We start from the raw sequence: 24,131 nt of genomic DNA on the forward strand, positions 1-24,131 counted from the left end.
TTCAAAAACACAGAGCCTGCATAGTTGACATATATGAAGATACTAGAGGAAAGGAACATCTTCAAAAGGAATGACAGACTTGTAGTCAGAACTACATGTAGGCATAGTGAATGAAAGAATTCAGTTATTCTTTTAAGAGATTTAAAATCATTCTTTTTCTTCTCAAATGTTTTTTCCCAGAATAAGTCAGAATTAGATATTCTCTATTATACCTAGGAAATGTGCAGTTTGGTCTTTGATTTAGTGTATACACATCTGTGGACCAGCTCCTCTTTAGTTGAATCATTCTTGAGGAAGAAAGGTGTGCTTCTAGCCCTCAGCTTTTCTTGAGCATTAGGAAAGAGCAGTCATGAGCCGCTGTCATTAAATGTGTTGTACTCTGCTGTAACACGAGGGGCTGATGAGACTCTGAGCATGTGGTTGGAGGCAGGGATGCTTCTTGAGAGGAGGAACTAAGCTGAGGGTCAATGAACGCTAAGGAAGAAAGGGAAGAAGGAAGGGCAGAAGGTGGTATCTCACAAAGACAAGAGGCTATACATTCAAAAGGCATTAGAAACATGCGAACCTGAGGTTCTTGCTCTCCAGGAAAATGGGTTTCTATTACTCTCTCGACATCTCAGACTGCCTGTCTGAAAGTAGAGTCTGAGATGGTATGCCTCTCAGTGGAAGGACATCTGACTACAATCTGAACTCTACTCCTATTTCCCTCCTTCCCTCCCTCTCTCCCTCTCTCCCTCTCTGTTTAATTATGCCATGCTTGCAATCAAACTTTGCCAGATGAGCATTCTATCATTGAGTTACACCCCAAAGTCCCCCCTTATTTTTTTTAGACTGAGTCACTTAGACAAACCTTGAACTTGTGATTTTCCTGCCCCAGGCTCCCTAGTATTTGCTCTGTTCCACGCTATCATGCAGTTTCACCCCCACCAACCTCTTCAATCCAAATGTATTTTATTCATTCTGAGACAGAGACAAAAGTAATCAACTTTTTAAGAATATCAAAGTGCTGTTTCCTTGAAATTTTGACCACAGGAAAGGCCAACATACCTTAGCTCTCACTCACAGACACCAAGGCCTAGGGCTTTAGTGACAGAATACCTGACAACTGAAAGGAACAGGTGAGCATATCTCTAGTCCTGATGGAAGTTTCCACATGGGACTTCTGATCATTTTCTGACCCAAAGAAGCAATACCATTCCTATTGTGGATGGAAGGTAGAATTCTCCACGTTTCTGGATGTTTAGGGGATGATCTCTAGAACAAGCTCTGCTTTGAACATGTCCTTCACAAGTCTCAACATGTTATTCAACAATATTCTGGTTCCAGTAGAAACAACACCATTTCTTCCATCTGTGAAGTGGGAATTATAGATTGTCTTTTCTTGCCTGAAGAGAGAATACATATCCCTATTTCTCTTACCAATTCTTAAGTGTCTGGCTTGGATACTTGTAGACTTAGGCCTAAAGTGGAGAAAGGTCATGTATGAGACATCTTGGACATATGGTTTTACTGTGCCCCCTACATCTAGGCATAAAATTAGAGTCATAAACTCAGCCTTCTCTGCTGATGAAGCTCTCCAAAGCAGGGATATAACATTTTACTTATTCCAACACATACAACTTGGTTCCTGTGGGTGTGGAATAGAAAGAAAAATCCGGAAAATCCAGCTATGGAATTATCTAAGTAGTTTTCTAAGGCAACAGGAGATCTGGTTTCTGCTCAGGGTTTCTGATGTGACAGATACACAATGAGGCTCAGGAATCAAAACATCAACATGCTCTTTCTATTCCTTCCTGATGCACAACTGAATTTAGGAACCTCTAGCAAGGATAGAGTTGTCAAGTGAAGGAAATTGTCCCCTCAAATTCTGTCCTTTGCCATTAAAAATTGTTCCTTTCTCACCAAAACTAGAACACTATTAGCAAGTACTTTTAAGCAACCAGATTAGGTAGGCAACATGTGCAAAGTTTTTATAGAACATATTACTGTATATTAATAGGATCACTCAGGAATATCTTACTTATGAATCTTCACTTTGGGTAAAGCAATGTAAAGTCATTCAGTCAAAGTAACTACATCTGATATTTTACTGTGTCTTCTATTGACAAATATCCATCTCCTAGCACCTAAACACATGAGCAGCTCAAACCTTCCACAGACAAGTCTGGTTTTGTAGTGTCTCCTAGCTAGTGCCTCCAGAAACCCTTCTCCAACATCCATCAGTTATGAGGCCATCATTGGTGCCAGCTATAGGTTGGCTATTCCCACTCTACATGTGTGATTATTGCACATGTTATCGGTAAAGTTGAATGTCATTCGTGAGGATGAAGCAAGTGTCTTCACTGTGCACGATGTTTCTGTGCAAATTAATGATCCCCACACAGTGAAAAGTTGCTCCCAACTTACCCCAGTGCAACCACATTTTTCCAAAGGTTGGTGTATATGTTTCTAATCAAAATATCCAAGTGAGCTTAAGGATTTTAGAAGTAGTAGAATGTCAGATACTCATCATAAGAACCATGTCAATGAGGAGAAATTCGGATTTTGGCAAGATAGATTAGTAGGGATGTGGTATAACCTGAAGTATTAACAGCAAAAACTATGCTTCTGAAGCAAAGTGTGGACTTGCTATGTGTTAGTCCCAGAAGTACTCAGTATGCTGCACAGGTTCGCCCCACGAGGGGAGTGTGCTTTCTACCTGCTGATAGACTAGATGGCTGCCAGCCTAGTACCACAGAAGATTGTTTTCTGGTTAATAAACTAATGTAAAAGGTCAAATTCCAATGTCTTTTATTATTAGGGGAGGGGGGAAGGGCAAAGCACAGACATAGAATGAAACTTGCTTATCTACATTGTTAACCAATGGAAAATGATTTGTATTCATTTCATGTGATTTATGTTTTTGTTTATTAGAACCACAAGATCAAGATTTATTATATAAAAAAAAGGTCTTTCCTTTTTTTTTTTTAGGCTTGTTCCTTTTAATTTTGAGAAGCAAAGGCTGTACAGTTGACAGACTTGAATAACCCTAAAATTGCATGAAGAAGAACTGTTCTTAAATCCACACAGCATGACTCCGTAGGCAATGTGACAGGACTTGAGCATTCACTGTTGAATTCTGTGCACACGTTTTATTCTGTTTTATTTTTTAATTTGCATGTCAAGACCTGGTTCCCTTTCTTTTTCCTTGTTCTTTAGTTTCCTCTCTGTGGAGACTCTACACTCATTTTGATTTCATTTTCCTTTTGGTTGGTTTCTTTTCTTCTGTAGTGATGTTTAGAAAGGTACTTTTTGTTTGTCGGTTTGGTTTTCGTTTTCATATCCATCTTTGAATTCTTTAGGGGTTCCAGCTAACGGGTGACAGGAAAAGAAAAAATCTCGTTCACATTTGGTGCTTAATGACTGCACATCTTAGTGTTCTTATAATTTCTCTAATTTGCATGTTACAGAACCGAAGCAAGGACAAGAAATAGCAATGAAAGCGAGAGAACTTTACCAAGTGGTCGTTGACTGAAATAATAATATGCATGTTGTTCTCCTTCTCCCTCCTGCATGCAGGGATTTGGTTTCGTAACTTTCGAAAATAGTGCGGATGCGGACAGGGCGAGGGAGAAATTGCACGGTACCGTGGTAGAGGGCCGTAAAATCGAGGTGCATGTCCAAAATATTTTCCTTTTCCTCTTTTTTTTTTCTTTCTTTTTTTTTTTTTTTATAAATGTCTGCTTCACGCTCATTCGTCCTTCCAGGTGCATCATTGGTGTCTCGTGTGTGACCCTATTCCCTTCTCAGTGTTTATATATATTTATATATTTATATATATTTATATATAAAAAGGAAAACTGGCCTTACGTTTTTTGTTAAATTTTACTTTACATTATTCTTTATAGGATTGCTTGAGAGTAGATGGCAAAACTGAGATGAGAGGAAGGTTAATATGAAAGGTTCTGTTTGTTTGTTTTAGTTTATTTTCAATGTTTTATGAACAATGGGTGCGGTAGGATCCTAAGAGAACACAGTATTCAAACCAAACCAAATATAGCAAGCTTTGTTTTGTTTTGTTTCTTTTTCAGTCCACTCTAGGGTTGAAGAGGGATCCACAGTGGTTTGCAAATTAGACCAAATTTCAAAGACAATAACATTCAAAAATACTAAAGCAAAAAAGAAAAAAAAGAGAGGAACTTGTCATTAATGTTTCACTTGAAAACAAAAGGCAGCTTGAATTCTTGCATTCTCCCGATTAGACCATGAATAAGCAATCAGCATTTCCCATCTCAGTACATGCCCCCTGTTGATTGGCAATGCAGACCCCACATTCCATTCCGACATCCAGTGCCTGCCCTCTATACCACTGGGTTCCTCTTCAACACAATCAAAGGGTCATATCTGTTAAAACTTAAAAAACAAACAAAGAAATTACCAGTTAAAAATGCTTTAGTCTTTGGAGTAAGATGTCGCATATTTTGCCTTTTTATTTCCCCCCTCGACGGTAACGCTTAGGCCCCTCACCAAACTCTCAGTAACCATGGTAACTGTATACAAACCCATGCTGGCGATGGTGGTGAATGGTAAGTGACGAGTCCATCTGCCGCTTCACGTATTTAGTGCTGATATATCTCTATACATATCTCTCTACCACGTGAATTTTTTTGACTTGTTGTATTAAGTTTTCTTGATGCTCCATTTTTTGGGTCTTTGGTACGCCTGTAATTGAGTGTACGTTCTAAGCCAGCCTGGGAGGCTCGGACTGGACTGAGTTACCAGCAGTGCACATCTTACTCAGACCCTTAACTCCATATTGTGTTACACAATGCACCCTCTCCTTTACCCTTCTGTTAGCTGTGACTTTAAAGCTGGAATGATTCGTTAATTCTTGCAATGTAAAAGGCTCTTGTTCCAAGTGTTGAATGCTAGATGTTGCTTCTCAATGGTCCCCCCTCCTGAAGTGTTGCACACGGCTTAAACTTGTCTGTCCCTTTCCTTGACATTTATGTCCCCTGTACTTTGTCTCCTCCCTCTTCTCCACTGCATGCCCCTTCCATATTAACTCGATTTGTTTTTGTTTAAAAACCTATTTCTTGTTTCTGTGTTACCATGGAGCACACGCATGCTTTTAAATCTTCAATTATGCAGTATCTTTTAATTTGCTTTTACTGTCTCTTTATTAAACTTTTAAATGAGATGACATTGCTTTATTGAAATGATTCGTAAGTTAAACTGGTTATGAAGTAAATGTAATTATAAAAATGTATGATTTGGGGGTATGCATCTATGGCCATTTGTAAATTAAAATGCGTTTTAGTTTTTGTTTTAAGTTCTTGGGGTTTTTTTTTGTGTGTGTGTGTGTGTGTGTGTGTGTTGTTGTTGTTTGATTTCAATAAGTAATGACAGTCATAATGCATGCAAATAATGGATCATGGGTTGGCCTTAGCACCCAGACTCACTTCAGTTTTCTATGTGTATAGGTTAACAATGCCACAGCACGTGTGATGACAAATAAGAAGACTGTCAACCCCTACACCAATGGTAAGTACAGACATCCTGTTCACAAGGCTCCTGTGCCTGCTGGGTCACAGTGTTCTTGAACGAGGAAATCTGTTTCTTTTCTGTTCTCTTCTATGAACATGTATTTTATACATGTATGCATTTTCTCTTTCTCATCCCTCATTCTCCCTTCCAGTTCTCCCACGGAGATTCCATCATATCGTCCTCCAAAGTCATGCCTTTGTTTGTTTGTTTGTTGTTTCTTTTAACCCACTGATTCCAGTTAGCATTGCATGGGATGATCCACTGTGGTCTTGAAGAACCCATCAGTGGTCAAATTCTTAAAGAAAAGTGACCTTGACCCTCCTAGGCCCAGTAGCCACAGATTGCCAACAGCTCTGCCAGGGGTAGGGCTTGAAGAGCCTCCCACCAATCTATCCTGAAATTCTTTTTTTAAAAAAATCTGTGCAGGTTTTGGACTGGTAAGCACAGCTGCTGTGAGCTCGTGTGTGCCATATGCCACTTTGTCCCTCCATGCCTATTGCTTCATTACTGACCTGACCGGTTACAGTGAACTACCTCAGAGATGATTTTCATAGCAAAGCAAATAAAGTTTTCATATTCAGTCATCCCATCCCCTCTAGGGTCCCTCCCTCCCCCAGGACTAATACCAATCAAGACTTGCATCATTCAACTTCTTGTAATGCTAGCAAATTAAGGAAAGAGTGAAAGTCTTGTTTATTATTTTTTTAATCCACGTGTCCTTAATAATTTGTCATTCATGGAAGTGTAGTTACAGAATTTGGTTCTGGCTTTCAGACTTCTTGGATATTAAAGTATTCTTGAGGAAGCTGATGGCTGAGCCTCGTGGGAAAGTGCCTGCAGGAGTGGGTTATTCTCTCTGATGCAGGTATCCCTGAGGGCTACTGGGCCAGGTGAGTCAGTCCATAGATGTGTACCGCTGACTCCTGTGTGATAAAGGATTTCTGTAGCTATCACAAATATTTCCCTGGATTAATCATTACAAAGAACTGACATGCAGCTATAGATGTAACTTAGCTAAAGGATACTTGCTGAGCATGTCTGAGACTCTGGGTTCGAATCCCACCATCATCAGAAAAATTTGCTTCACATTTATATGAAGAGTTATTAAATTTGTTCTCACCAGTTGATCTATTTCTCCTTCTCAATATAAAGATCTATTAAGGAATAAGAAGGGAGGTTTCTGCTTTTATGTTTATTAGCGAGAAAGATGACTCAGCAGGATACAGAGCTGAGTGTTGATTCCAGGACACACACACAAACAAGCCAGAAGTGGCTATGCATCTGCTTGGAAGGGCAACTCCGTGCAGAGTGGAGGCAAGAAGGCTCACTCCAGCTGGCTGGCAGTTAGCTTAACTGTAGATTCAATGAATAACCCTGCCTCTGATAGGAAAAAGCCATGGAACCATAAGCCAGAACTCCCAAAGTTCTGTGCAGCACCTCCCAACATGTGTACATGTACACATACACACTACTCATGCGCATATGTATTCAACACACATGTAAATAGAAGTGATGCATCAAGTTAAAGTATAAGAACATGATAGAATAATTACATCCATTAAAATGGGCAGTAAGAAGGTAACTATAGGATTACAGTGAGAAAAAACTGACCTGAATAATGAAACCCATGGATACTGTGATTTCAGCTGATGTCAGTAATTCCACAAAAATGGTTATGCTGTATTGAATATCAAGACCAAAAGACATTTATCTTTGGTTTATGGGTTTTAAAAATAATGTACTTTTATTACACACAACAGGAAAATGTATGAAATATCTATGTTTAAAGTTTTAATTATATTTGAAACATAAACTTATTTTAAGGCAGAAAATAACCAGAGAGGAAACAAAGTAAAAAATGTTTTGACACATACTCTCGTGAACGTGACTTTCTCCTTCTCTTAGGAGAAGCCACTGTTTCAGACTTTTTCCTATAATTCATTTTGCATTTTTAGGCATAGAAATACATAGACACACAGCTCTGTGTGCACAGTGTTCACAGTGTGATCTACATATTCCTAACATAAATACCATTAAGACACACATAGCTTTTAATCAGCTCTTGTGAGTCAACTGGACTTCCTTAGGTGCTGATCCATACAGCAGAGCTAAGTTCTTCTCATGGCTATATAGCATTCCACGGGTTGATTCAGATCTTCCGATACTCACTGATGTTTCATTATTTTGGTTTTTATTTTTTTCTATTACACATTAGCTTCTTATAGTTTCTTCTTTCATCTTTTCTGCTGATGGCAACCAATTTGACAATGTCAGTGTTCTTACCTTCAAAAGCAGTGCTATTAAATAGATATATACCCTGAATGTAAAATGGAAAGGACAGGAGAATAATTTATTCTGTCCATTTTCCCCAACCTCAGCAACTGTGGACATTCCCTTGAACTGTATAGTTTCTCTGAGCCCCCAACATCTTGGGCTCCCTGAAATTACATGTTTATGGGGATTTACTATTTGAGTAAAATTCATAGCTCTGTAACTGGCAGGTGTTTACCCTGGAATCCACCCAAAATATTGTACATTCAAAAATTCATGGCATAGCAAGTGTACATGTGCGTGTATGTGTGCTGCACAATATTAAGTGTACTTGCTTGCCATGGGAATGTGTTAAAGTGTGTTGAGTGACACACAGATATACCGGAGTCTGGGAGGATGGCTCAGTGGGAAGAGTACTTAGGAATGAGGACCAGGTATAGATTCCCAACACTCATGCAAATGGCAAGTGGATGTGGCTATTGCCTCCGTACCCATATCTGAGATATGGGAAGATGGGCAAAATCTTGGAAAAGCTGGATAGATAGGTAAGAGTCCTTCTTTATTAAACAAGGTGAAGAAGGATAAACGTGGTGACATCACCCTGGGCTCACACACATGCACATATGCATGTCCACAGACATGCAAGCACACATACCTATTAACAGAGATACTATAATACATACATGCATATACACACATGTATATATACATGCAAGCACACATACATATCCATATGCACATGCATGCAAACATATATATATATTCACATGCACACTATAGTACATACATACAAACAAACATACATACATACAAATATAAAACAAAGAAATCAAATGGGATTCCATAAGCCATGTAATGTCTATATATATTTATTTTAAAGGAAGAGTTATTAATTAAACTCACATCCAAGAAATAAAAACTGACTCATATAAGAATTTTAAGCACAAGTCAAAGCCCATTCAAAATGGCTGGTATTTCTGTAACACTGTGTGTTACGTGTTATGTGATCCCAAAGACTGTGCACCCAAGTGAAGGCCCTGGATATTATAGAATCATCATCTGTATTTTAAAAAGAGGTCATTTGAGTAGAGAACGGAGCCTCTTATTTCATGTACAAAGCACCACCACTAAACCTAGAATTTTCTTCAAATTATAATAGAATACAATTTGAGAAAATAAAGGAGGGTATAGGTTTTGTAAGAGACCTTGGTAGTGAAGCTTTGCATTATTGTGATGCAAGTGCCTGGCATAAAGAGGAAAGGTTTGTTTTAACTGATAATTTCAAAGCTTCCCTGCAGGAGCCCCTGGTTCTGTGGGCTCTGAATAAGAGAGAGCATCAGGACATCAGGATGGTTGGATATGAAGCAGAGACCATACCCCTTTTGGCAAACAGGAAGCTGAGATGTAGACTGGACCCGCGGACCATGAGTAACCTTCATGGGCATGCTCCCTGAGGTCAACTTTGAAAGAGCCTGCATTCTCAATGCTCCCATCAAATGCCATCGTGCAATGAATCCATCAAGAGGTTAATATCTTAACTATGTCTGATCTAATCACTCCTCAGCCTCATCATCTGATGAGCAGGCCTTTGAAAAATAAGCCTTTTGGGAGCATTTTATAATCAAACCATCACAGAGAATAAAATGTCGATACCTATGAAGACATACTGGGATAAGAAAGTAATCGTTTTGAGATTCTCTCCTTAGTTCTATGACTTATAGCCCACAGAAATAATACCTTTTCCAAAGTGTTATGTTGTTAAACGTTGAAGTCAATCTTCAAGTTTTGTAATAAAAAATTAGTTGCCAATGTCATGTTTCTGAGTTCCTTCAGTTACACATCCAACTGAGGTTTCAACAGTTTCAGGCTCTCCATGTTGCCTAATGCAATGAAAAGGTGACATAGGAGAGTGTGGAGGGAAACGAGCTGGAGAAGACTGTCGCTCAGTCTGGAGGATAGGAGAGGTAGTCCAAGGATGTTCTAATATAAATATATTAGAAAAGACAATAGACGATGGAGACATTTTACAAATCTCACCTGTCAGAAAGCTCTGCAAAAGAGGGAATTAGTCCTTCTCTCCCTTCCTCCCTCTCCCTCCCTCCCTTCCTCCCTCCCTCCTTCTGTCTCTGTCTCTGCCTCTCTTTCTCTTTCTCTCTCCTCTCTCTTTCCACTTTATTTCTTTTAAAAGCATGGCTGTGGATAGATAGGGAGAGGGTGGAAGAAGTGGGCTTTGTACAATTGGATAACAAATTGAGAACTAGATTTGGAGGCAAAAAGCAAAAAAAAAAAAATGGCAAAGAATGGCTGTTAGATAGGATTTGTGTTTCCTTAGAAATTTTTACAAAGCTGGAATTGGGCAAAAATGCATAATAATAGAGATAGGGAGTCCTTTCTTCTGGTGTGAGCTCTGCTAGTCACTGCTGACATGTATCCAAGCTTTTCAAATTCTACCTCCATTGCTCCGTCCAGTGGGAGATGGACATAGATTGGAACCAACACCTTAGGTAACTGGGACCTTCCAAGGATGTAAAGTTCCCCTATGGTGCAAGGTAGAAACAGTGTCCTTGGTCTTACTGTATGCTTGGAGAGCAACAGTCTACAGTCTAAGAGTACAGAGACGCTTCAGTCTCAAGTGGCGATCTCGTTCATTCTTTCTGGCCAGGTTGTAGGAGCAAAGATTCAGATGTTATGAGATGCCAAGCAAGGGAAACAAAAGAGAAAACAGTCTGAGAAATTCAGTCTTGTTGTTACATTATTTGGGATAGTTGACTGTTATTTGTTTATTCTTTGATAGTCTCATTCATGTATTTGGTGCATTCTGGTCACACACAGCCTTATTTCCTTTTAGCCTTGCCCTGCCCCAGACTCCCACTGAGTATCCCACCATCTGCCCCACTCCCTTGCCTTTTGGTTGTTGTTTGGTTTGGTTTGGTTTGGTTTGGTTTGGTTTGGTTTGGTTTGGTTTGGTTTGGTTTGAGGCTACACTGCTTGGCCACAACCAAAACCACTTGTTTGGGTATGAGTGTGGAGCTAGCCACTGGAGCTAGACTAACATAAGAGTGGCTTCAACAATGAAGATCATGACTTCTTCCAGTTTCCATAAGCTCCCATGAGGCCCTTCCTGGTTGGATATTTAGAGGCTTGCTCTTGTGCAGGTCCATAGGTGTCACAGCCATGCCATGCTGCATTTCACAGCCCATACCTTCAAGCTTCCTTTTGTTCATAATCTATCTCTACCACTGAGCTCCCTTCTCAGCGTCATTATTACTAATCATTTGGAAACAAGGTCTTACTTAAGTTGCCCATCCTGACCTTGAGCTCATTGTTGGCTGTAATCATAGTAGGCTTTGAACTTGAGATTTTTTTCCTGCCTCAGGCTCTTTCAAACATCTAAAATGACAGGCATGGCTGACAGTCAGTCTTAAAAATTTATCTTCTAAGTGTTTACTAGGTGAAACGAGAGATTTCTGAGTATACGGAACAGTACAGTTTGATGACAGAGACACAGATGGGACTTTTGACTGGCTGTTCTTGTCTGAGCAGTTACCTCTGGTCACCTGTAATAAAGCTGTCTAAAGGGATTCCTAACATAAACTTGCCATTTCTTCCAATGTTTCACAAGAAACAGAAATCCGACACTTTAGGAGAAATCTATACATTGGCTATGAATGCATGTTGTTAACAAAAAAAAAAAAAAAAAATACAGAGTGACTCAAAATATATAAGGGCAAAGCACATGTGCCCAATGTGTAAATTACTGCTTCGTCATTTTTGTCAAATGTAGCTTCCTGCTCCATTTGATCAAAGAGGTCTCTGTTTAGAATATATGCAGGTCAATTTCTAAAGTTTTATTACATTCACTAGAACAAGGCTTATAAACCAGGGATCTTGTCCAGCATTTTTCTGAAGCAGGCTCCTGCATAAACCTGAACATGCGTCATTTCAGGGAGGCGGGAGTCTGATTTGCTGCAGCTCCCTGAAGTCTGAGCTCAGAGGGTACAGCTCCAGGAGCCTGCCTGGGCTTTGCTCCATTGCCTTGCAGGATGGGGCCCTGGGAGGCTGGGAGTGGAGGCTTTATCTGCTTTTCTCTTCTTTGTAAGCCTCATTGTTCGGCTTAATGTCCCTGATGAAAATCTCAGAGTTTCAGAAGCCTGGGGACATACATAAACTGTCTCAGAAATTAAAACTAGGATCATTTTGTCCATCTTCCTGACAGTGCTGGCTTGTACTTCCAGCAAGGTTATCCCAGGGGTCTCTTCTAGGTACAAGAAGAAGCCACGGAAAGGATAAGTCCATTTGTGTGTGATTTGCATACATTTACATAAGTCTTCTTGAAGTCTGTGAGTCTGAGAGATTCTGCTCTGAGGTGACTTTCAAAAGCAATTCTCATTGCCTTTCCTGGAAGATGGCAGTCCTTAACAGGTTCTTCGCTGCATGTAGAACCTTTGGCTTCTGGAGGGCAGGGCACCAAATCTTAGCCAAAGGGAAATGAGACCATTTAAAAGACCATAGGAAAAGCTCTTTGTACCTTTTGATTTCTTTAGAATAAGATTAAGTCCATGTGTATGGAATATTGAGTATTCGTCAAGTGCATTCAGCGCCTGGGATTGTGCTTGGCAGTGTTGCCTCGGTTTACTTTCAATTCCCATATGGAAGAATGACAGAGAGAACAAATAAGAAGAGAAAGAAATGAGAGGAGGGGAGGAAAAAAAAGAAGGAGATAGATTTAGATACTGTTAGCAGCTATGCAGAAATGCAACTGGAAAGTGAAACAATGAGTGCCCATAAGACAAGGCAGGAGAATGACCTTGAGTATCATGTTTTAGAAAGGGATTGGAGACCCAGATAATACCTGGACACTTGGGAAAGAGTTGGGAAGAGTTGTCCAAGCAAGGCCAGGAAATCTCTGGATGTTCAGTTAGCCTTGGTGCTCTTTGGATTGGAAAGATCAATACTCTGTGTCTTGGAGAGATGGGGACAGTTGTACAAAGTGAATGGACCTCGGTTAGACTATGTGGTCTTCTAGTCCAAGGCAAAGAATCTGTGTGCTTATCATGAGTCCAGAAGGAAGATACAGAGTTTGGACTACAGGTACAGGTAGTTAGTTTCTTACATACCTCTTGGTCATTGTGAATTGAATGGGCAGAGAAGAAGGGAAAATAAATGGAGTCTTTTATTTTTCATATTTTAAAGATATTGATTTTTAGTTATGTCTATGTGTGTGTGTGGATGTGAGTGAATGGGTGCATGTGAGTGTGGATGTGTAGATTAAGTGCCTGCAAATGTTGATGCTTACAGAGGGCAGAAGAGGATGCCAGATCACTCTGAGGCTGGAGTTCTAGGAGTTTATAATATAGCTAACATGGGTGCTGGGAGCAGAGCCTCATTACTCTTCCTGAGTAGTACACTGATCTATCTCTCCAGCCACATGGGTAGTTTTTAATTACTGTCATTGCTTTATGTTGCTTTGCTATGACTCTTCTCTGGCAAGAACCCAATTGTAAAGAAGTAATCCACTCTCCCAAGTTTAATGAGGTACTTTTTACTGGATTGCATGAGATATGAATATAAGGTAGCAGCTACTGGGAAGCATTTTAAGTGACTCAGTTGTTAGAAGGGCCTTTGGCTGGAGGGGAAGACTAGAAGAGAATCAAGCTTCAGTACTGAAGGAAGAGGTGAAGGTAGCATCCAGGGCAAACATAAGACCCAAAAAATATTCAGGTTTCCTGTCTGGAATTGGGTAGCCTTATTTAGAAGAAAAGGTCAGAGATAATAAGGGATATAGTACAGTCATTGAGGCCTTAATTGAGGATGATTTAATCAGGCTTTCATGCTGCAGATGGTCAACCTCTTCAACATGAAATACCTTAAGGTCTAAGACCAAGAATCCCCCTGCCTCCAGCTATGCCCAACTTCCTAAAGGCTGTTCAACCTTTAAAAACAGAACCACCTTCAAGAAGCCAAATGTTCAGACAAAAACAAAAGTACACAGGTAATATGTCTCATCCAAACCATAGCAGCATTGAGATACAAGCCATTTCTATTTCTCACGTCCATATTTGAATGATGCTTGGTATTTGGCCCTTGTTCTGAGAAACATAGACCCACAGGATGGAGCTCACTTAGCAAAATGGCATACCTGGTATACATGAATCATAAAATCTAAACTGGGTGTGCTATTCCAAACCTATAATCTCAGTATTCCAGAGTAAAAAACAGGAAGATCAAAAGTTCAAAGCCACCCCAAGTTACATAATGTGTTCAAGTCCAGCCCAAGCTACATGAGATTTCTAGGGTACATAAGACCCTGGTCTCAAAAAATTATTCTACTGCTGAAATTTCCAAGATATTAATTAGGAATATCAGAGCCAATCACATTTTCTGAGGCATATATATTTCTTCATTTGTTATGAAATACCACAAGCCATACACACACACAAAAATCGAAGGAAAAGGAAAAGGAAGGAAAAGGAAAGGAAAGGAAAGGAAAGGAAAGGAAAGGAAAGGAAAGGAAAGGAAAGGAAAGGAAAGGAAAGGAAAAACTAAAAAATGCAACAGGTCTCTAATGTGCTTTTTAGTTTATGGTTGTTTTGTATGCTTTCTTCTTAATTGAATGTTTCTAAAAAGACAGAGTTCATATTTAAGGCATCTTTCTATTTAGAAAACTAGAGAATACTGTTAATGTCATAGAGAGGTGATTTGAAAGTTACCTTCAGTATTTAGCACTGCTTAAAGTTTTTACTTCTTGGATGCGTTGAAATGTATTCCAGGCCAGATTTTTAGGGGATAAACTAACATTGCATCTGTTATTCACAAAGCACACAGCAGAGAATTGGAATTCTCTACTTACTAGAGGTCATAATCAAGAACACTAATCATCAGAGTATGCTCCCTCAAAGAGTTGTGTTTATGCAAGGTTTTAATATCTATGACTTTAACACAGGCACCATGTACTGGATTATTCAACAATGTTATATGAAATAAGACAAAAACTAAAATTATGATAGTGGATTTACTAATATGGTTGAAAATAAATCCTGTCTTTTTCACAAGGTTCACCTGTATCCGGTCAGTGACTCTCCACCCCATTTCCCCCTCACCAGCAGAAAACTAAAGCCATAGACCCCTGAGCCTGCAAGTGACGTTGTGCATGTTCAACTTCCATCGCCTTAAAATTTCCAAACACAAACTAGCACAACCTCTCAGTCTGTTTTCACTGTGGTTACCTGAAGGGATAGAAGTCCTGACTCAAATGTGATGTAATCCTTCTGTGCTTATTTTAAGGCTGGAAATTAAATCCAGTTGTGGGCGCGGTCTACAGCCCCGACTTCTATGCAGGTAAGGAACTTTGCTTTGCACGTCAAGTGTTGCTTGGTCTTTTCTGAATGTGCTTTGCCTGTGCCCCAAATCATGAGTTCTGCAGCTCAGCCCAAAGTAGGAATTGTACCCTAACACATTCCCAGTGATATCTTTGGACAAAATCAAGAACATTTTAAACTCTTCAGTAACTGAAGGAGAGTCACTAGTGACCTTGTAAAGTAAGCATGGAGCTCTGCTCCTGGTGACATTTCACATAAATTTTCCCTAGGAAAACATTGGGGATATGCACATTGGACAGATGAGTGGTGGCTCATACCCATTTTAGTGCAGTGCCCACCCATGCACCTGGTAACTACATTTTTCCATTGTAGCTGCTTTTTTTCCCCTAATAAAGCAGAGGCTTGAGTCCATGACTTCAGCAATGTGTAAACTGAGTTTCCAAGTTAGAGCTTATGTAAAAGTTAATAGGAAAAACAATAAGTTAGGTCTTTCTCCATGAATTGATTTGGCTTAGCGAGTCTGTTCTTCTCTACTTTGCCTTATGTGTATGTCTCTATTCTCCCTTCTTACCTGCCTGAGTATCAACTACCCCTTAGTACGGAAATAATACCAACTCAGACAATCCAGTGAGCAAATCAGGGGAGGGAGATAAAAGCATCTACAGCTAAGAGCCCTTGCTTTGATAACCTTACATCAGTGCTGTCTTGAAAGCCTAGTACCTCAGGGGTGCGAAAAAGGAACCTTCCTATGCCATGCTTCTTTTGTAGCATTTACAGTTAGCGAACAGTAATCTGAGCCGCTCGGTGGTAAATCTCAGTTGCCCATCTCTTGTCCTTTTCCTGAGACTAACCATCACTCCTGGAGATGATGTGAAAGGGAGAGAACAGCTACTCTAACACACTAACCACTCTAAAAATGAAACATAGGATAAAGCTAGAGAGGGATCATACAGTAAAGAAAATTTTTATTGCAACTCTACAGTATTTGATTCCTATTCCTGTGCTGGTATAGATTAAGTCTGGGGACTGCACCACCATACAACAGCTTTGTTTACTGTGCTAGGGGAGGGCACACTTGACTCTCAGGCTTCTTAACAATTATACTGTGCACCCTACCTCCTGAGATGACACACAGGAGAGCAAGGAACATGGAACATGAACCAGACAGCCAAAATTCTTGCCACAGGTGTGACTCTGGACAAGTCATTGAACCTCTTTGTGCTTCAATTTCTTCATCTCTGAAGTCGGGATTATGGTAGCATCAAGTGCATAGTTCATTAGAATATATGAAAAGACTATATGAAGCCTTGATTACTTATTCAGGACCATAGAAATGTTTGTTAAATAAAAATGAGCAAGTTAATATTTAACCCTTGTGTCATGGTGGAAGGCAGGCATTTTATCAGCTGATACTGATCTGTCAGCCTCAGAATGTTTTCATAACTTGAAAGAGAGCTTACATCCTCAGCATGTCTATTGGGTGTGTTAATATCTGGGATTAGGGGCATGGCCATCTGAACAGGAGCCAAGATGGGGTATATCTTGTTCAAAGTCGCAAATATACCAAGTCTCCCAAAAAGATCAGTGAAGATCTGGCTTCCACAGACCTGCACAGATAGTCCCAAATATGCAGCAGCTGTCTCAAGGCAATGGCAGGTTCTTTAGACCTGTGAAGGATCGTGGTATATGCCTGTGTTTGGGAGAAAAGCTAAACACAGGAGGAAGAAACGGGAAGTATTCCCTTATGGAAGTTGGAGCAAATGTAGGTGTGATCAGAGAGCATTGTATAGTTTTCCCTTCCAAATGGTCATTTGTGCCTCAACTCATCAAGATAATGTCAACAATCTCTTTTACTTGGGATGCTTTTTCAGAGCATATGCCTTCTGACTCTAAAATACAAAAATAGGGTTAGACTGACTTACATATGCACAGGTAAAAGACTCTGCATTCCTTCAATAACAACACATTAGTTGAAGCTGCCTTAAGGGCCAGCCTCAGCAGAGAGGTACCTGGGAGACAGAGAGTAAGTTAGGAGAGGTGAAGTGCATTCAGTACTTTCCGTGGGCTGGCACTCTTCTAAGTATTTTCTACACATAGATGTATTAAAAGCTTGTGGAAGTTTTGCAGATTCTAACACAAAGCTATACAAAGGGTATATGCTTCCTTTAGGGTTTCAACAAAATAGTGGGGTGCTGATCAATTCCAGGGACTTAGTTCTTTGTAAGTTCATTCTATTTTATAAATATTAATTCTTTATTTATGTGTTTCCATGTAGTGTTCATTCCACTGTTCTAAGTCCAAACCACAAAAGTGAGAATGACGCCACCTGATCCTTCTGGGTTGTTCTAGTGCCCCCACCACAGTCGAGTTTATGAACTGGTTATGTGAGGGCAGCCGTGAAGAGACCTAAACAACCAATGATATCTAGGAGAGTTTCCCCCAATAAATTAAAGTTAATTTAGTTTTTAAAGCAAGAAACCTGGCATGGAAGCAAATGCTCTTGAGAGGCTGAGGCAAGCGCATCTCATCGAGTCTGAGGCTGGAATCGGTTACAACTTGAAACCCTGTTTTTTTTTTTTTTTTTTAAGACAACACAAAAGGAGGCCAATTGCATGAGCTCAGTTGGCAAAGCACCACCACAAGAGTGTGAAGTCTGGGCATGATGACCCACACAAGTCTGAAGTCTGAGCAGAATGACCTATGCCTTCCAGCTACACACCCATCACTAGGAATTTATTAAGCATTGTAAACTTCTCTAGCTATGAAAACAGAGTGACTTTCTCTTGCAATTTGGAGGGTGCCTCACACCTGAGGGGAAGGAAGACCTTGCCACTGGCTTTCTTTGGGTATTTCATAGGTCATCCCTATGTATGTCCGAGATGGAAAGCCAGACTCATTAGTCATTTCTCAGTCTAAGATCTGTTTGTGACAGATTTCATGACACTCCCCTCACATAATTATTGATTTTCCTTGAGCTTATGAAGAAAGAACCACCCAGCCTCCAATTGTCTCTCAAAATGGGGCATGGAAAGTTCACAGATTTTGTAAATTAAAATCAATATTTTCAATCTCTGCTAAAGGTAATTTTCCTAATTTAGTGGACTTTCCCCTAACATTTATTTTCTCTTTTAATTATAAAATGGCAAGTTATTGATTTTTCTATAGAACCTTCTGGTGCCCCCCAGTGCATTTTTATTGCTGATGTCGGATGGGGGTGGGGAGGGAGGGCCCACTTCTTAATGAAGACCTTTAATTACTAGCAGAACAGTATTAATTTGCTTTGATAGATTATGACATTTGCATGCACGCACACATCCTGGGAAGCATTTAGAAAGCTGTTTTAAAAGGTTTCATTTTAGAGGTTTATTTTTGGTGTGCTTTCTCCTCTAGTCACACTTTCTATGAAATGTTTTAAATTCTTATTGAATACAAGTGTGGTGAAGCAAATAAACATAAATCTGCATATTCTAGGAACAGATATAAATCTTCTCCGAGGACAGGTGGGTGTTTTCATATAAAGCTAAGCAGTATTGATTATTTCCCCAAGTCTAATTATCTTCAGTCTCTATGAGGTTTATTCTCAAGACAAATGATTGATAAGTCAATTAAGGCACAGATAGGTCTTAAAGATTTTGACCAATATGTACAGCCCCAACATCTTGGTGTTTAAATAAAATTTGGGGTGCTAATAGAAATAGGATATCGTTGGGTATCTTCTCCCATCACTATGCTTCAAGTTACTGGGTGCAATTAGAGAGAACATGTCTGGGGCTGGAGAGATGGCTCCGTGGTTAAAAGCAGTGACTGCTCTTCCAGAGGTCCTGATTCAATTCCCAGCAACCACATTGTGGCTCACAACCATCTGTAATGGAATCTTATGCTCCCTTCTGTTGTGTCTGAAGACAGCTTCCCAGAACCCAAGTTAAAGTGCAAGGCATTCTGGTGCATGCCTATAACCAGCTTGAAGACAATTGGTCAGTCTAGCCTACTTCTTTAGCAGCATTCCCCAGTCTCAAAACAAAACAATGTAGATAGTCCCTAAGGAATGATTCTTGAGGTTATCCTATTACCTCTACATGTACATAGGCAAACACAAAATCATGTAAACACACATGTGCACTCCTCACACACACATGCAAAAAGCCCTTACCATTTTTAAATGAAAACGTAGTGTTTTTAAGATAATATCTATCCAATAAAGCTGTTGATTCAATATACCTTTAATCTTCATATTAAGTGAAGCAAAATAAATAAAAAACAGAAGATTATTCAAAGTTGCCATAGTGGTACTGACAAATGGTGGTGTTCTGATCCTCAATTGCCAGTAAGAGCCACAGTACAGGGCTTCCCCACACTGTATATCATACAAGCCAACTCATTTCAGAGATTAAATATTCCATCAGTGGGGCTAGAAGGTGGCAAAGCTTAACAAGATTCGGAAGATGTAGCACTTGAATACACATAACTCACTCCCACGGTTCAGGGGCACCCAGCCTGCAAAGGAAAATTGCAATTTAGTTACATTACTCCAGGAACCACAATCAATAGAGAAGCGAAAGGAATGTCTAGTGAAATGCAGAGCAAGATGGGGTCGTGTCTTAAAGATGAGAAAAGTTATACACACACACACACATACACACACACACACACACACACCACATGGGAGAGAGAGAGAAACAGAGAGAGGTGGGGGGAGACACAGGGTGGGAAGTAGAGGACTTTCAGATGATGGAAAAGAAGTGGTCCTACTAGTAATTGTTCTCCTTAGCAATATTTGAGAAGGGCGAAAGAGGACTCGGTTGATACAACTAAAAGTAAAACATATTTTTGTTTGGTTTTGAGAGGGGTAATAAAAAGTCATTAGAAGAAGGGCATTCTGGGATAAAGTCCCATGTGAAAATTGATCAGGTCTTCAAGTAAGCTGATCCCAAGGTCACAGGTAGGATCAGGTACAATAACAAGGGCAGGAGAACTTCACAGGCTCTAAAGTAAGATATAAATCTAAGGGATTAGTATGATCGCTGGAGTCACCTCCATTGCCCATGTCCATATCAGGGAGCCTGGCTCTGGACCACATCACAGGAGAGCAAGTGATAGGATAGTGGATTGAGATCACAATGTGAAGTTTAAAAACAAAGAGTTGGGATATAGCACTCTGTGATTGCTTGTCTCAAAAGGGCAGCTGTATTTGACCTTGGATTATCTGTACAAACGTGTGGGTTTTCTATGAGCATTTGGCCACTGTGAACTATGATTCATCTCACAACTGTGTCAGAGGAAGGCAGCATAAACCCCCTTTCCCATCCATCTTCCCATTTTCTCTTTTTGGAGTCCAGTACATTTCATAGGATGACCTTTCGTCTACTTTTGCATGAGTCTTGCTCTCTCTCTCTCTCTCTCTCTCTCTCTCTCTCTCTCTGCAGTTTTGTCCTATATTTTGAACACGTAGACATCTGCAAAATGTAAGGCTGTCCAAAAGCCATGGTGTGATGCTTAATATTGTCTACTTGCATAGGATACAAGCCCCAGGGCATGTTTGGAAGGGTATCTAGACTGGGTGTATTTGAGTCATTGCAGGGAATAGAACATAGGTCCCAACGTTCAGTGGATAAAAGGGAGAAAGCAACATCATGAGTATTCATTGCTGCTTGATGGCTAACTGTGGACACAATGGGACCAGCTCTGGTCATTATGGCTCTGTCACGTTGATAGGCTCTACCCTTGGACTGTGAACCAGAATAAACCTTGTTCTTTAAGTAGTTTTTGTCAGCATTAAATAGTTTTTATCACAGGACCAGGAAAGGAAGCTAGCACACAGAACTGTGATCCCAGGCACACATTTTATTTTATTTGAAGACTCAGGGTACGTGTGTGGTAGAATCCCTGGGCATCAACCATGCAATTTAGCATATGACTCTGCCACCTTGGAATATGGTGGTGTATGCTTGCAAGTCCCCACTGCCACTCAAAACCCTCTAAGCAGTAAATAGTCAGACATCCTCTTGGCATGAATGTCTTGACATTCCCCACCCAGAGGAATAGGCTCGCCTTAGATGCAGAGTTTTGTCCTTAAAGAGGCTGTTCTCATCTGACAGTGACCTTTGGCTCTGGGATGCTGTGTGTAATTTACACATCTGCTAAATTCAAATGCAGTGCACTTCAGTGAGCCGGAACAGGGGCATCCAGATTTCAGTCCCCAAGCGCAGGATTCTCAGCCTGAAAATGTTCCACTTCAGAGACCTTATCTTGTACATCTGTTTACCTTTGCCTCCTCATTGGGACGAGATTCACTTTGCCTCGTGCCCTCTTCTCGCTGCATCTGTCTTATCAGATTTCACTCCGTCCAAGCCCACATTTGGCCTTAATTTTTATCCGCATCCTTCCTTGGCCCACAGAGGGAACACAGCTCATCTTTGATGGAGCCTGTGGGGGATTTTGATCTTCAGATAGGATCAGGACTTGCTGAGCTGGTTAAAATAAATGCATTTCTTAAATAAATCTGTTCTTTTTCTGTTGCATGGGAAGTCTGTCAAGGCTTACTCCTCCGAAGACAGTGGGAGGTGGGGCATTTCTCATCTAAGAACTGCATGTAGGTCACACAGAGAGGGTGATGCTCAAGGGTTTTGTTAGGACTGCACTCTCGTAGTGGTCAGACTTGGCATGAACACACAGAGCTCTGCTGATGCATCTAGACTTATCATGAAATGACCAAAGTGAGAGCACTTCAACTAAAGAAAATGTTACTTGCTTCCATTAACCCATAACACTCATGATGTATGTGTAGTATGTGTACATGTGATTTGTATGTGTCCCTGCGAGTGTGTTGGGGGGTTGAATGTGCAATTTCTACTCCTATCTAATTTGAAATCCAAGTCATTCTGGGGTTGTTCGTGTGGCTGCCTTTGTGAGCCCAGCTAGTCTGTGAGCTTTAGGGAGTTCTGTTTCTGTCTCTTGTCTCTCAGTTGAAACATGGACTATACATATAAGCTACCATTGTCCAGGCTTTACAGCAGCTCTAGGGATTCTAATTCTGGTCCTCAGGCTTGTGGAAAAATTTCCTTGTCCTTTGAGCCATTAGTACAATGTTATAGAACAAAGGTCGTATCTTGTATATCTTAGCCACTGTAAAAGTGCAGAGCCATGCCTTCTTTCAAATACCAAATGATGCCAAAGAGCACTCTCAGTATACACACAAGCATATGAACACATACACAACAGCAAAAATTTGGTGCTTGTACACAAGTGCATATGTACACATATACACACTGCTAACAACAACAGCAATCATTGCATAGGCATTAGGAACCAAAAAGGTGGTGTAAATTGGGTCATTAAAGATAAATAGTCCATCTGACAGGAAAAGAAGAAAAAGTTCATGGCACTGATAGGAAGGTTGATAGTCTCAGGGCATCCCTCAACCTTTAACTTTAGAATCTATTAAGAAATTCTAAACGAATAAAGAAGATGTAGGGACTCGATCTTTATCTGTTACCACATGTGGGAATTCCTGAGTGGAGTGAAGTTCTTTCCAAAGGCTGAGTCGTATTGATCTGCTGAGATTAGAGGATGCCTTCAACAGAAATGTTGCTGAAAATACCACAGGAAGGAATATGCGTCCTGGAATGTGTCCTCTGAGGGAAAGACTGTCACTGAAAGGGCAGCTAGAAAACAAGGAGCGAGAACTCTGCTGATCCTTCGCATCTAATCTGTACCCAGGGGTATCAGATGAGGATGGATGGGATCGGATCAGCAGAAGACACATACGCATGGCAGGAAGAAGCTGAGAGGGAGAGGGAGAGGATGAATAGCAGAGGTGCAAGAGATGAGCCTTAGGGAATGAGTCTACCAATACCCACTTTGCCGGAAAATTACATATTAACGGCTAAGATATTCATTGTATGCCAGTTTTCAATATTACAAAATTAAAAAGAACAAAATGAGCAATTTTAATTTTTTTAAATATTTTTAAGTAAGTGTACATGGAGATGGTTTGTGCAGCCCAGTGTAGTGAGCAATTTTAATTTTTTAAATATTTTTAAGTAAGTGTACATGGAGATGGTTTGTGCAGCCCAGTGTAGTGAAACTCAGAGTATCAGACCCCCTAGAGCTGAAGTTACAGTTTGTTGTGAACTTCCTGGAAGAGGTTGGGCACTAGGAGCCTCAGGTCCTCTGCAAAAGCTATGTGAGCTCTTAAGCTCTGAGCCATCTCTCTAGCTCCCCAACCTGCACTGTTGAAGAACCAGCTCACACAAGGTACCATCCCACACAGGTGAACCATGTGGCTAGGACTTAATATGTCTCTAGAACTTCCTCAGAGCTGTTATAACCCGTTGCATTCAAAATATTGGTTTATGAAAGATTAATAAGGCCAGTGGAAAACAGAATTCAGTATCTACATTAGCTATTTACACCAAAAGAAAACAGCCAGGATTAATTATGCCACATGCAACATTCTAATGGAGTTTTCATTAACTGTTTACCATTATGAAAACTAAGCAAGGATTATTCAAAGAATAATGCCAGAGGCTGTTAGTGTTTGAGAGATTAAATTAGTTAATGGGTTACATATTCAAATCTGATGCAAAGGTTAATCAATGTACAGTCATCATCATACTAAACCCTTTATCATTCTGAGACACAAAGACCCCAATATTAGAGATATTTTCCTTGGAAAAAAAGAAACATCTATTTGGGTCTTTCTGTGCTTCTTTGATGTGCATGTGGAATGAAGAAAATTGGGAACTACGTAGGTTTTTAGAATAATTTTCACTGTCTGAAATATATTTGCTTTTATTCTATAGTGCACCTCTCTCTCTCTCTCTCTCTCTCTCTCTCTCTCTCTCTCTCTCTCTCTCTCTCTCTCTCACACACACACACACACACACACACACATGTGTGCATGTGTGTGTGTGTGTATGTGTGTCTGTGTCTGTGTCTGTGTGTGTCTGTCTGTCTGTGTGTGTTTCTGAGAAGCATATTTGAGCATCTGTATGTCATTACCTTCTGAGAAATTCA

The 24,131-nt window shown here is 40.2% G+C and overlaps 1 protein-coding gene across 7 annotated transcripts in view; it reads left to right on the plus strand.

Annotated features, from left to right (window-relative positions):
• Positions 1–24,131, plus strand: part of Rbfox1 (RNA binding fox-1 homolog 1) — a 368,464-nt gene that overhangs the window by 254,567 nt on the left and 89,766 nt on the right. For all 7 annotated transcript variants that reach the window (XM_052195049.1, XM_052195050.1, XM_052195048.1 and 4 more), the window contains exons 5-7: positions 3,559–3,651; positions 5,463–5,523; positions 15,082–15,135. In XM_052195049.1, coding sequence (XP_052051009.1) covers positions 3,559–3,651; positions 5,463–5,523; positions 15,082–15,135 — 208 coding nt within the window. The remainder of the gene's footprint in view (positions 1–3,558; positions 3,652–5,462; positions 5,524–15,081; positions 15,136–24,131) is intronic.

The sequence above is a fragment of the Apodemus sylvaticus genome, chromosome 10, assembly GCF_947179515.1.
Source record: "Apodemus sylvaticus chromosome 10, mApoSyl1.1, whole genome shotgun sequence".
NCBI classification, from domain to species: domain Eukaryota; kingdom Metazoa; phylum Chordata; class Mammalia; order Rodentia; family Muridae; genus Apodemus; species Apodemus sylvaticus.